General features: G+C 41.6%; 1 protein-coding gene across 14 annotated transcripts in view; it reads right to left on the reverse strand.

Moving 5' to 3' along the window:
- PIK3CB (phosphatidylinositol-4,5-bisphosphate 3-kinase catalytic subunit beta) overlaps positions 1-12,625 on the reverse strand; it is a 131,804-nt gene that overhangs the window by 51,865 nt on the left and 67,314 nt on the right. For all 14 annotated transcript variants that reach the window (XR_006102830.1, XR_006102831.1, XR_006102829.1 and 11 more), the window contains 4 exons: positions 10,593-10,844; positions 8,983-9,079; positions 4,966-5,096; positions 857-910 (listed from right to left, as the gene is read on the reverse strand). Coding sequence is in view for 11 of the 14 variants with exons in the window: in XM_042457165.1 (XP_042313099.1) it covers positions 857-910; positions 4,966-5,096; positions 8,983-9,079; positions 10,593-10,844 (534 nt within the window). In the remaining 3 variants the exon portion in view is untranslated. The remainder of the gene's footprint in view (positions 1-856; positions 911-4,965; positions 5,097-8,982; positions 9,080-10,592; positions 10,845-12,625) is intronic.

Below are 12,625 nucleotides of genomic sequence, written 5' to 3' on the forward strand. Positions count from 1 at the left end.
TATTATTATTATTATTATTATTATTATTATTATTATTATTATTATTATTAACCTTTATTTATAAAGCGCTGTAAATTTACACAGCGCTGTACATACAATCTTTTAGTCAGACGGTTCCCTGCCCCCAGGCTTACAATCTAAAAAGACACGATACAAAAGGAGAAGGGAGTGGTGGTGGGGAATAGGATCAGGTCCAGCAGATCTTCTCCACCTCCAAGGCCTGGACCAAGGCAGATGGACTGGAGGAAGGGCTTGGCTTCTTAATGGATGGTTAAAAGGAGGCTTCCTGGGTCAGAGAGGGGCTCGCCTCTGGGAACGCTTCTCTAAACAATATAGTTTTTAACTCAGTTTTGAAACTGGGTAGAGAAGTGATGAGGTGTGCATGTGGGGGAAGAAGGTTCCAGGAGTAAGGGGCAGCAAGCGAGAAGGGACGAATTTAGGAGGGGGCAGTGGTAGTCCTACACTGTGACAGGAGACCTTGACTACCAGAGTGTAGGGTGCGAGTAGGAATGTAAGGAGAAAGAAGGTCAGATAAGTAAGGAGGGGCCAATCCATGGAGCTATCACTGTTTTATTGATTTTGGATGTTATTCAACTATTATTAGATTATCAACTTTATACTTAATTTTGAAAATATATGTATAGAGTCCACAGAAATTGAAAAATATTTCTTGTCTTTATACTTTTGAACTGCAATATAAATTTAACAGACAAAATAATCCCATCAGGGTTAAAGCAAATGTTTCTGAATGTAAGAACACAGAACTTCACAAGCAAGACTAAGGATAAAATAATTACACAAATCTTGTCCCAAGCTTTTAATGATGAAAGGTGACTGATCCATTTTTGATACTTACTGCCATACCAGAGCTTTCACTGCTTCTTGCAATCTCAGCTGCCTTTTCAAGTATCTGCAAAAAAAATGAGATGGAGATTTTTAAAAAGTATATTCTGATAATACTGGAATTAAAAATAATGAACTGTTATCATTGTTATCTTCCTTACAGTTTGAATAATCATGCAACACCCCAACACCAACCACACATACTTCTTTTCACACTCCATGTCTGCTATATGCACTATAAACAGTAATGCCTTTACATTTTGCTGTGGATGGATTATTGCTTTTGCCTCACATTGTCCCTACAAAGACAGAACACATAATCCAGCATGAGCACAGATTCTGCTTTAGAAAACTCAATGCACTAATGATAAACTGTGACAGTTGTAAATGACTTCAAGGACAAGAATGTCACCTCTGAAGCAGTTTTTCCCCTGAAAATCAGATTTATGCTGCCCCGAACTAAGCACTTCATTTTAACCTGGTGGACATATGTCTCTTATATATCTCTTATATGTTACCATTTGGTAATAATCAAAACAATCTTTCATGGATTCAAAACTGTAATACTTTTGTTTTATCATGTCTTAACAAAAGGGGAATAGATATGGGTGGCAGTTTGACCCAAAGGCCACACTGGTTTCCAAGGAGGAAGATGGTTCTTGCCTAATTCTTAAACTGGTATCAAGTATGATTTTAGCTTTTAAATTGGGTAAGAGTAGCACAGCAACAATTCTGAAACTGGGATGACTTGCATACAGTATTAACCTGTCCTTTGTTAATTTGGGTGCCCCGTGTCAAAGCAGAATCTGATATGATTCTGTTCTGGCCCTTCTCCAGCTCACTGATAAGAAATACTACATAACCTTCAGTATTCATTTAGGTCAGCTCCTCTTCTTCCCTAAGGAACAATCCTGAGACTGGTCTTGATTCCTTCATTCTCAAAACCAGCCAATTTAAGGAACATGTTACACTACTATGAAATGGAATGTTAATTTTCCAAAGTATATTAAAAACCGATTGCTCTTTAGCTCTGAATTGTTATTCAAATGAGCTATTAGTACTGCTTTTTTATTCTTTCAAAATATAAAAATACTTCTGCCTCCTATCTATGTCAGTTACTCTCAACGAGACCCCATGGCTCTGTCAAGGCCATTAAGGAGGCGTTCCCACTTGGCAGATAAAACGGATTATATTAGGCGCGATTCTGATTCAGATTATGTTCCGGGAATAATTCAAATTTTCACCATCATTGCCATTACCAAAAGGGGCAAATTACCTCGATTCATTTACACCCTGTTTTCGTTCCCATTTATTTTAAATTGCTTTATTTTAAAGCGGATTAACTTGCTCCCCGTTCCCATTTGTGTCCACAAGCTGTCAATCAAGCGCGTAGGCTTCAGACATCACAAGTCTTCGGTTTTTAATTGGGGGGGGGGCAGCCAATGAAAATCGGCTGCATCTGAGGCTCTTCTGTTGTGTCTCCCCAGACTAGAAGGAGGCTTGGTAAATCGGATCAAGGAGGAGAAGGCAGTGGGCTTCATTATTGGGGAGAGAATCTTTGGGGAAGAGAGAAGATAAGGCTCGATCCCCCCCCCCTCAGATCCCTGGGCGTCCAGGCTCTCCTTTCCCCAAAATCCCTTTGCCTCCCCCATTGCTCCCTGAGCTGTCTGGGGGGTGATCAAGCAGGGATGTCCTGCAAAGCCCATACCATAGAGGAGCCTCCTTTCTCCAAAATCGCTTTGCCTCCCCCATTGCTCCCTGGGCTATCTGGGGGACGATCAAACAGGGATGTCCTGCAAAGCCCATCCTATAGTTCCTCTGGAAGGAACCTCCTTTCCCCCAAATCCCTTTGCCTCCCCCATTGCTCCCTGGGCTGTCTGGGGGGCGATCAAGCAGGGATGTACTGCAAAGCCCATCTGCTGCTCAGGCGCTCAGGCAGAGGCGAAAAAAGAAAATGGCTCTCCTCACACATCGGTCTATGAATGTGGAGCAGAGGGGAGGTTGCAATCCACCGGGGGAAAGTCTATGTGAATGGAAGAAAGAAAATGGCGCTGGCAATGCAGAAAGAGAACAAAGAGGGTGACACCCCCAGGCCAGCCCCTTGAGTGCTGCTCCTCCCATCTCCAGGTTCCCGCATCAGAAACCCTTTCGTTCCATTCGGATACCACGAATCATACCCCGCTTTCAAAAATAACCCGCGTTATAACCTACTATTTTTTTAAACTGGTTTATAGGCGTCTAATTCGAATTATATGATATAATTCGATTTTGAATCGAATCGTAGTGGAAATGATTCCGGGGCATTGAGGAACTAATTCGGGCATCAGTGGGAACGACACCTCTTAATTTACTTCATGATCCGCTTTATAGGCAAGTGGAAACGCCTCCTTAGAAGATATGTTGCCCTTCAGTGAAAGTGTAACAGAAATGGTTTCAGTATTCTGAATCTGTGACCTTTTACATGTTGTTGGACTACAACTCCTATCAACTATAGCTAGCACAGCAAACAGTGAGGGCTGATGAGCTGCAGCCCAATGACATCAGGAAGGCCATATGTCACCTATGTAGGGGCGTTCACACACTCTCTTTATATGAGGGGTTCCACTTTCTTTAGTCTTGTCCCCACCAGCTGATGCAAGAGTTCACAGGCAGTGTGTAGCTGGTGGATATACATATGAGTTCTTCATGTGAAGAAAAATCCCTGGCTATTGAGGATTTCCACTCATGTGAACATGTTGTACTTATGGGAGTGATTTTATGAGTCTGGCACAAAGTCTGTGAGACAGGGCTAGAGATTACGACTGCACTGTTTGCTTTCAAGGAGGTTTGTGTGAATCCCTCTCCTGCAGCTTCTCTTTGTTCTTATCCAAGAAGAGGTGATGATATAAAAGGAGGAGACTACAAAGGTGTACTAGAAATGTCTTAAACATTAAGTGCATGAATCAACACTGAATCCAAATTGAGTGTAGATCTGAATTAACCTCTCTCTGCATTCCCACTTCATATACCTTTTAGTGATACTTAAAACCTTACACAAAGGTTTCACTTTTAAGAGGTAGCTTAGACCAATTTTTAATAAAATGTGATAATCAGAACGCTAGTTGCAAAACAGGTATTAGTTAGTTTATCCCCAGCCTATGCCTACTACAGCCCTCCATATCCCTTCCAAATCTTTCCTAAGAATCAAGGTATCCTCTGGAATGGTATGCACAGGGGACTACAGCGGGATGGTGAAATCAGCAGAGCTTGGAGTGGGGGGCTGCCTTGTATAAGCAGAAGTGTAGGTTTTCTTGTTGGACATATTTCTGAATCCTAGATCTGTACTTTTATGATTAGGATGAATGAACAATGGAGCCCTGATGGCGCAGTGGTTAAATGCCTGTACTGCAGCCATTCACTCAAAACCACAAGGTTGCGAGTTCAAGACCAGCAAAAGGGCCCAAGCTCGACTCAGGCTTGCATCCTTCTGAGGTCGCTAAAATGAGTACCCAGACTGTTGGGGGGCAAATTAGCTTACTTGCTAATTAACTTACTTGCTGTTCACCGCTATGATCTTTGGAATAGCGGTATATAAATAAAAAAAACAAAAACAACAACAACAACAAACAAACAACAAGTGTGGGAGTAATATTAATGTTCAAAATATGGTTTGACATATTGAATATATCTAAGTATGTTTGACATACTTAAGATACTATTCATATCTCCCAACAGTCAAAAAAAATTACAACCCCTTCCTCCAATAGTTTACAAATACAGTTAGAATAGTCAATCTCAAAAGAAAGTATGTAGGAATTGCAAGTACAGTTGGCTTTTAACCTTTGCAGTGGTTAGGGGTACAGGATCACTGCAAAAGTGGAAAAACCACAAATATATGATGCTATTTTTTAAAAACCTGAGAGAATACTTCTTTAAGTGTTTGTAGGTCCTCCAGCATAAATCTATGGTCAACCTCTGGTGGAAGCTGACCATAGTATCATACTGGAGGATCTAGAAATGCTTAGAGTGAACACATTATTTTGAGGCAGAGGCAGTGGCAACTATAGTAATCTGTGAATAATCAAATATACAAAGTCTTAACCTGCAAATGTGAAGGGATGACTGTACTCATACTGATCTTACCTTATCAAAGGGAGGGTAATAAATAGGAAATTTTGAATACTCTGGAAATTTTATCTGCAAAGATGTTGCATTTTCAGTGTATGGATTTGTTTGTACTGTTCCCATTGGGTTCAACATTTCTTCAAGTTCATCTAGATAACAAGAGCACAAGTTCCATTATAGTTATGAACACTAAACTGGTAGCCTATATAAATAAAATTAATGACCCATCTTGCTATGCCACCCAAGTTAAATCCACCTTCTAAACACAAATAATTTTAAGTGGAATACCTCTAGAAAAACTAGATGACTCATCACTGCAAAATTGCCAAAGCCTCATGTATATGCAGCCCATGTTATTTTTCACATAATCCTACCTTAAGCAATAATGTGAATGCACCATAATAATAAGACGAGAAGGCAGATATATTTTACTGTAATTTTCTTACAATGTTCATATATGAACATTTGTTCTGTGCAAACAATAACTGCTTAATTTCATAATTATTTACATGGGGGAGGGGGGTATCACAGAGAAAATACTGTATCTTGTTCCTGAACTTGTTTGGAAATCTTTCCCTCCCCTTCACAATACACCAATCCACCCCTCATTTCATTCTCAAATGCAACAATATCAAAGAAGGGGAAACTTTCACTATATTGTATTGGTTTTTACATTGTTCTCTTCCTCTTTAACCTTCCTCATATAGGAGTTACAGAGGTATTTTGTTTTACTTACTAAATAGTATACATAATTCCTATAGAGAGTAAAAAAAAGTTCAAGTGATTTCTATTCAGTGAAAAAATGAAAGGTCTAAAATTTGTAACAGTAAACTTTCCTTGCACTGAGAATTTTAAGATGCTTAGTCAAAACTCATGCAAGGCAAAGCACATGATCTAGTATAGTCAAGAGCGTAATACAAATATTGTCAATAAAAATAATAGCTCAGAGGTACATACGTAATCAGAATTTTAAGTCACCTTTGTCTAATACTCAAAAGCTACTGGCTGAATTGCAGCCTAGATGTGCACAATCTTCATTCAATTTTCATTCACCTAAGGGCAAGATCTTATTTATGTTTTATGGCTATGGGACACATATGATTTAGGTAAGATGTACTATTTTCCTATTCCACTAGTTGGATTATTTTTCAGTATCTCTCTTTCCTTAGGCTTTATTATGAATTATTGGTGGACTGTTTCATCTTAGTATGTGAAATAGCCAGTAATTGTAATAATAACAATAATAATAAATTTTATTTGTATTTCCCCGCCTCTCCCATAGGATCGAAGCGGGGTTACAGACTAATTAAAACCATTACACATTCTCATAAAAACAGGATAAATAAACTCCAATATAAAATTTACAAACTCTATGGACAACATACAGCAGGGTGAGGCAGGGAATCAATCGCATCGAAAATATTATTCATTCTACAGAGGGGAAGGCTTGGCAAAAGAAAAAGGTTTTAAGTCTCTTTTTAAATGATTCCAGGGGGGGTCATAAGACGGAGCTCCTTGGGAAGACTATTCCAGATCCGTGGGGCTACTACAGAAAAAGCCCTCTGGGATGTGGAGACATATCTGGAAGATGGTATTTCCAACAGGTTCTTCCCGGATGTTCTACGTGTGAGGGGTGGATTATATGGGGAGATGTGGTCCCTCAAGTAACTCGGGCCCAAGCCATAAAGGGCTTTATAGGTACAGCGCGCCCGTGCCATACGCGGGCGGGCCATACGCGGCTTGAACATACGCGCTCAAGCCGCAGGGCGCGCGCAGGGCGGAAGGGCGGCGCATTCCATTCAATTGAATGGGTGCGCGCGCCCATTGCGCCCCGTGCAGCACCACGGCCGCCGTGCACGAGCCCCATTGGAAACAATGGGGCTCAAGCATAGGCGGATTTCGCCTTATGCGGCGGGATCCGGAACGGATCCCCGCGTAAGGCAAGGATGCACTGTAATAACCAACACCTTGTATTGGGCTCGGAAGCGAACAGGCAGCCAGTGCAGATCTTTCAGAATAGATGTTATATGCTCAAACCTGGACTCACCGGTGACCAATCTGGCTGCCATGTTTTGTACTAACTGAAGCTTCCGGGCTTGGTACAAGGGTAGCCCCATGTAGAGTGCATTACAGAAATCTAAGTGAGAGGTTACCAGAGCATGTACCACAGTTTCAAGGTCCCTTTGGCCCAGGTAGGGTCGCAGTTGGCGTATCAACTGAAGTTGATAGCAAGCACTTCTGACTGTCACATCTACTTGAGATGTCAACTGCAGAGACGAGTCCAGAAGTACTCCTAGATTGCGAACTTCGTCCTTCAGGGGAAGTGTGACCCCATTCAGGACAGGTGGAAAAATTTCCTTCACTGGGACTGGGGAACCTATCACCAGTACTTCTGTTTTCTCTGAATTCAGACTGAGTTTGTTTTCTCTCATCCAGCCCATTACTGACTCCAGGCAGGCATTCAGAGGAGAGATGCCATCCTTAGACACTGCATAAGTCGGAGACACAGAGAAACATATTTGGGTGTCATCAGCGTACTGATAACACCGTGCCCCGTGTCTCCGGATGATCTCTCCCAGTGGTTTCATGTAAATGTTAAACAAAGTGGGGGACAAAATAGCTCCCTGAGGGACCTCAGATGTTAGTTCCCTCTTAGAGGAACAAGTGTCCCCCAACTGCACCATCTGGAATCTGCCCGAGAGGTAGGAACGGTACCACTGGAGTGCAGTGCCCCCGATACCCAACTCCCTCAGGCGTTCCAGAAGGATACCATGGTCAATGGTATCGAAAGCCGCTGAGATGTCCAAAAGCACCAACAAGGTCACACTTCCCCTGTCGATGCACAGATGGAGATCATCGACTAAGGCAACCATGGCAGACTCAATTCCGTATCCCACTCTGAAGCCGGTTTGAAATGGATCCAGATAACTGGTTTCATCCAAGACTGCTTGGAGTTGGAAGGTGACTGCTCTCTTGATCACCTTACCTAAGAATGGCAACAAGGAGACCGGTCTATAATTATTTCTCACCAGGGAGTCCAGGGAGGGTTTCTTGAGCAAAGGTTTTACTATTGCTGATTTCAAATTTGATGGAAATTTACCCTCCCTGAAGGATGCATTAATTATGAGTTGTAATAATGATGTTACTACATCACCACCCTGGGCGGTCAACCAAGAAGGACAGGGATCAAGAGAGCACGTCGTCTTCTTAACACTTCCAAGAAGCTTGTCCACTTCATCAGTATGTACAAACTCAAAGTGATCCAGTTTAATAGAGTCCACGGAAGCTCTGGATGCCTCTCCTATTGTTTCTGTTGCAATGCCGGTGTCAAGATCAGCCCTTATCCGAGAGATTTTATCTGAGAAAAAGTTGTTAAAATCATCACAGCAGGCCGTAGCTGATTCTAAAATAGGGTTCAGAGTGGGAGGAAGCTAAGTCAGCTCCCTCACCACCCTGAACAGCTCTGCTGGACGTGACTCTGCAGAGGCAATACATGCAGCATAGAACGAATTCTTTGCTGCACTTATTGCCACGCCATAAGATTTCAAAAGAGCCTGATGGAGTGTCTTGTTGGATAAGCGCTGGTACCTCCGCCAGCTGCGCTCTAGTCGTTGCACGGCCCGCTTCATTTCCCGAAGATCTTTGGTATACCAGGCTTTTTTATTGGAAGTGGGCCGGTAAGGACGCTTAGGAGCAATACTATGTATAGCCCTGGAAAGATCGTTACCCTAGATATCGGTCAGGGCATCAATAGAATTGCCGTCAGATCCAACCATAAACCCCTCTAAGGCTTCTTGGAATATATGGGAATGCTGCTACCTATTCTGTTAAGTAGTATTTTCCAACACTGCTATAGGGCTTTCCCCCCATGGTTTTGCCATGCAAACAGAGCATACAAATAATAAGATGCTGCTGATGAAGATGATAGCAGAAATGATTATGATGTCAACCCTTCTGAAATGATCTGAAGCTGTGCAGTGGGGTGCTGCATGACAGATGGCACACACAATTTTTGAAGCACAAGTTAAGTCTTACCAGGAAATGATGACCAGCTGTGCAGCACAAAGTCTCCACTCTTCAGTTGGCCTTTAAAATCAAACACCATAGTATTGACCCATGCTACAGGATAGTGCTGAAATGAAAAAGCATAAAGTTTGACACTAAGCTCCAAATGCACCCAATGCGTAAATTAGAGACTAAATATTTGAGTATTTTGGCTTTGTAAGTGAAAATGAATAATTTCTGCATTTTTTCCCATTGTGGAGTGTGGGAGGGAAGAGAATTTCTGCATAGCTCTTGTCTAGTATTAACACATCCTGAACTGTTTCAGAAAATGATTTTGCACAAAAATTGTGAGGTGTGGAGCAAGACAACAGTTTCTAAGGCCTGTTACAGACTGCTAAAATAAAGCTGCTTTGGGTCTCTTTGGAGATATGCTATTTGAATGATGCATGGGTCCTAAAAGTCCGGAGGTCGCGCCAAAGCCACACTCCATTCCTAAGCACTGGAGTGCAGCTTTGGTGCAGCTTCCGGATTCTTAGGACCCATGCATCATTTAAATAGCATATCTCCAAAGAGACCCGAAGCAGCTTTATTTTGGCAGTCTGTGGCGGGTTACATACCACCGAGAAGCAGTGCTGTCCCGCCGCTGCCGCTTGCAGCGTCCGGGAGCCGCAGCTGCCACACCGTGGGGCTCCCGGACGCTCAGAGGAAGGAGCGTGGAAATCACGCTCCTTCTAGGGCCCCGGAAGAGGCGTCGCAAGTGCCAAAGGGCGCACTCGCGGCGTCACTTCCGGTACGCCACGTGCGGATGCAGAGCGTCTGTTACATCAATATGGCGGCGGCCGTGTGGAATGGCCGCCGCCATATTGTACGTATTGAATACGTATTAGGGTTAGGGGGGTGCGGAAGCACCACCCCTTCCTAACCCTAATACGTATTCAATACGTATTTTTTGGCAGTCTATAACCCGCCTGTAACAGGCCTAGGTAACCATTTTGTTTTACAAAATCACTGGATTTTGTGCAATAAAATAATGATTTTCACATAGAGACTGTAGCTGTTTATAACATATAAATTTTATATGTACAAAGAACAGAATTCTTTCTCCCTCCCCCTCCCCCCACTTTCCAGAAAACCACTGTTTTTAAAATGCAAATTAGCACTGCTAAAAACATGATTTTGGTACAAAAATGGGAGTTTCTAGAGAACGGTTAGGTTTTTCTGCATGAAAAATTCATTCTTTGCACAAATGGCCCATGTCTCCCCGCAAAGAGGTAAGAAAATGAATTTAGGTCAGTGTCACTTCCAGTGCACCCAAATGCATTGGTCCAGCCTGAAAACAGGTTGCAGGGAATGAAAATTTGTCCCTGCCCCCATGTATTTGCCCATCCCTGATATAAATTCTAGATACTATTAAAAAGCTTAAAATAAATATCAACCGTTAAAAAACAAACAGTACAAATCCAAATACTTTAAAAACAACAACAACAACAGTGAAAAGCCTATTTCTAACAGATCAGACATTCAATTTGAAGTTCAGATTTAAAAAAAAAGGTATGGAAGGAAGAAATATGCAAACACACACAGTGACTTCCCAGTACAACAAAGAGGAATGTAAAGATGAAATTAAATGAAACCATTACCACTTTCCCAGCTTTCCTAATGGTCTGGTATTTGGACGGATTGAGTGTCTTGGCTGACTTTTTATTTTTCATTTTATCCATCACAGCATAAACCACAAAGCACAGCCTAGCCATTCTTGGCAAATCACAGATGTTAATATCAAATTCCAAGGGTTCATTCCAAACATGGTCATTTCTCCCAGATATTTCTGAGCTTACGATAGGCTTACAAAGGAGCTCAGTTCCATGGAAGAGACCGGCCCTGACATGAACCTACAAGAGACACATGACAGGAAAGTATCCAAACACGTTACAAAAAATGAACAAATAAGGATTATTATCATAGAAACACTTCCTTGTTAAAACAGAGAGTATTTGCCCTTACTGGTAAGGGCAAGTTTCGTATATGCAAATATGTGCTGGAATATTAACTGGAACATTTAGCTATATTGAACAGTTAAAGATTTGTGTGTGTTGGTAAGAAAATTATTCGTAATAATATTAGGATTAGGTATGAAGCCTGGAAATTAGAAAAGGTAATGGTGACCAAGACTAACTAAATCCACTGTATGAAAGCATATTCATTTTATACATTTTTCAATATAATATTTCCAGATCAAGCATGCTGACAATTCAGAATGCCTTTTAAACCATTCAAGGTAATTGCTGTAATAGCTTCAAAGTGGATTTTTAAATGAATATACACACGCAATTATTTTTAAATGCATCTAATATACCTGACATAACTGTTCACCTAATGTACATAGAATGTTACCTTCACAGATCCAATAATAAAAACAAACAAAATGATTTTCAGTTTAGTTATTTCTGGTTCTCTTTCAGTTTCAATGTTGAATTTATTTATTTTTTAGGTGTATCTGACACTTTCGGAAAAGCAGCTTCCAATACAGTAATACAAACAAAACAAACAAAGAGTTGCAAAAGTTCTCTTTGAAACCCATGGCATGGGACTGAGTCAGAATTAACTCATTCCCTACTTTTAAATGGGGCTCAGTTAAGATAAATCTTTATGGATTGTGCTCAAAAAAGTTACTTGCAATGCATCACTGAACACTGGCATCTGGAAAATGTAAACAAAATCTTGCTGCATAAATTAATGCCTCATTTATCTCATTTAAAGTTGACTATAGTTTTTCTCCCGACTCCCCTCCCTAATTTTTGAAATCATAGTGTATTCTATTATTTTTCACAGTTGGGAAAAATGTCCCACAGAGTAACATTGGTGGAAATAAGAGGCTGCATTCTGAAAGAGCAGGGGTGGGCAAAGTCTGTCCCCTTCCAAATAATGTCCCAGTCTAGACAGATATGAAAGGATGCCCTCGTCACGTCCGAGGGGCGGCACTTCTAGACGCTCCTCGCCCCTGACAAGGGTGTCAAAATGGCGGTGCCCTGTACAGATGGGCGCCGCCATCGTTATGTGCTGGATGCATAGCATCCACACATTGTGGCACCATTATGATGTCGTGAGTGCGCCATTGGCGCACTGTGATTGTCATAATGGCATAGCAAGAAGAACTCACTTTTCACAGGTTCTTTTTTGGTCCATGGGGAAGTCTGGAGGCTGCAGCTTCCCCGCAGACCAAAACTAGGTGCTGGGAGACTGTCCTTTTTGTGGCCCTTGAGGCTTCAAGGCAACCACACTAATTTTTTTCTGGCTAAAAAAGAGGGTGAATTGCTGATCTTTGGACACCTCCAGGTGCAACTGTTTAATGTTTCAAATAGATTGCAAGGACTCCCTGTAATGTTTTAACATCAATAAATACTGTACTCACTTATAATAACAAGATTTTTTTTTGGCCATTTAGCCACTTTTGGGGGATGTTTTGTTTTTCAGTAGTCCATGTGGTCCTTGCAGGCTAGTAGGTTTATAAAAGTGGCTCACTGACCTGCTGCATTTGCCTACTAGTGTAAAAGAGGTTGTGTGTTTCGTTCACTCTTCCAAAAGTTCTAGTGGAACAACTAGCATGAGCAATACCTAATGTAATTAAATGACAATGAGCTGTGCAAGTTCTTCCACAGTGGTTTTTGGAACC

Source organism: Sceloporus undulatus, chromosome 3, assembly GCF_019175285.1.
Source record: "Sceloporus undulatus isolate JIND9_A2432 ecotype Alabama chromosome 3, SceUnd_v1.1, whole genome shotgun sequence".
Lineage (NCBI taxonomy): Eukaryota > Metazoa > Chordata > Lepidosauria > Squamata > Phrynosomatidae > Sceloporus > Sceloporus undulatus.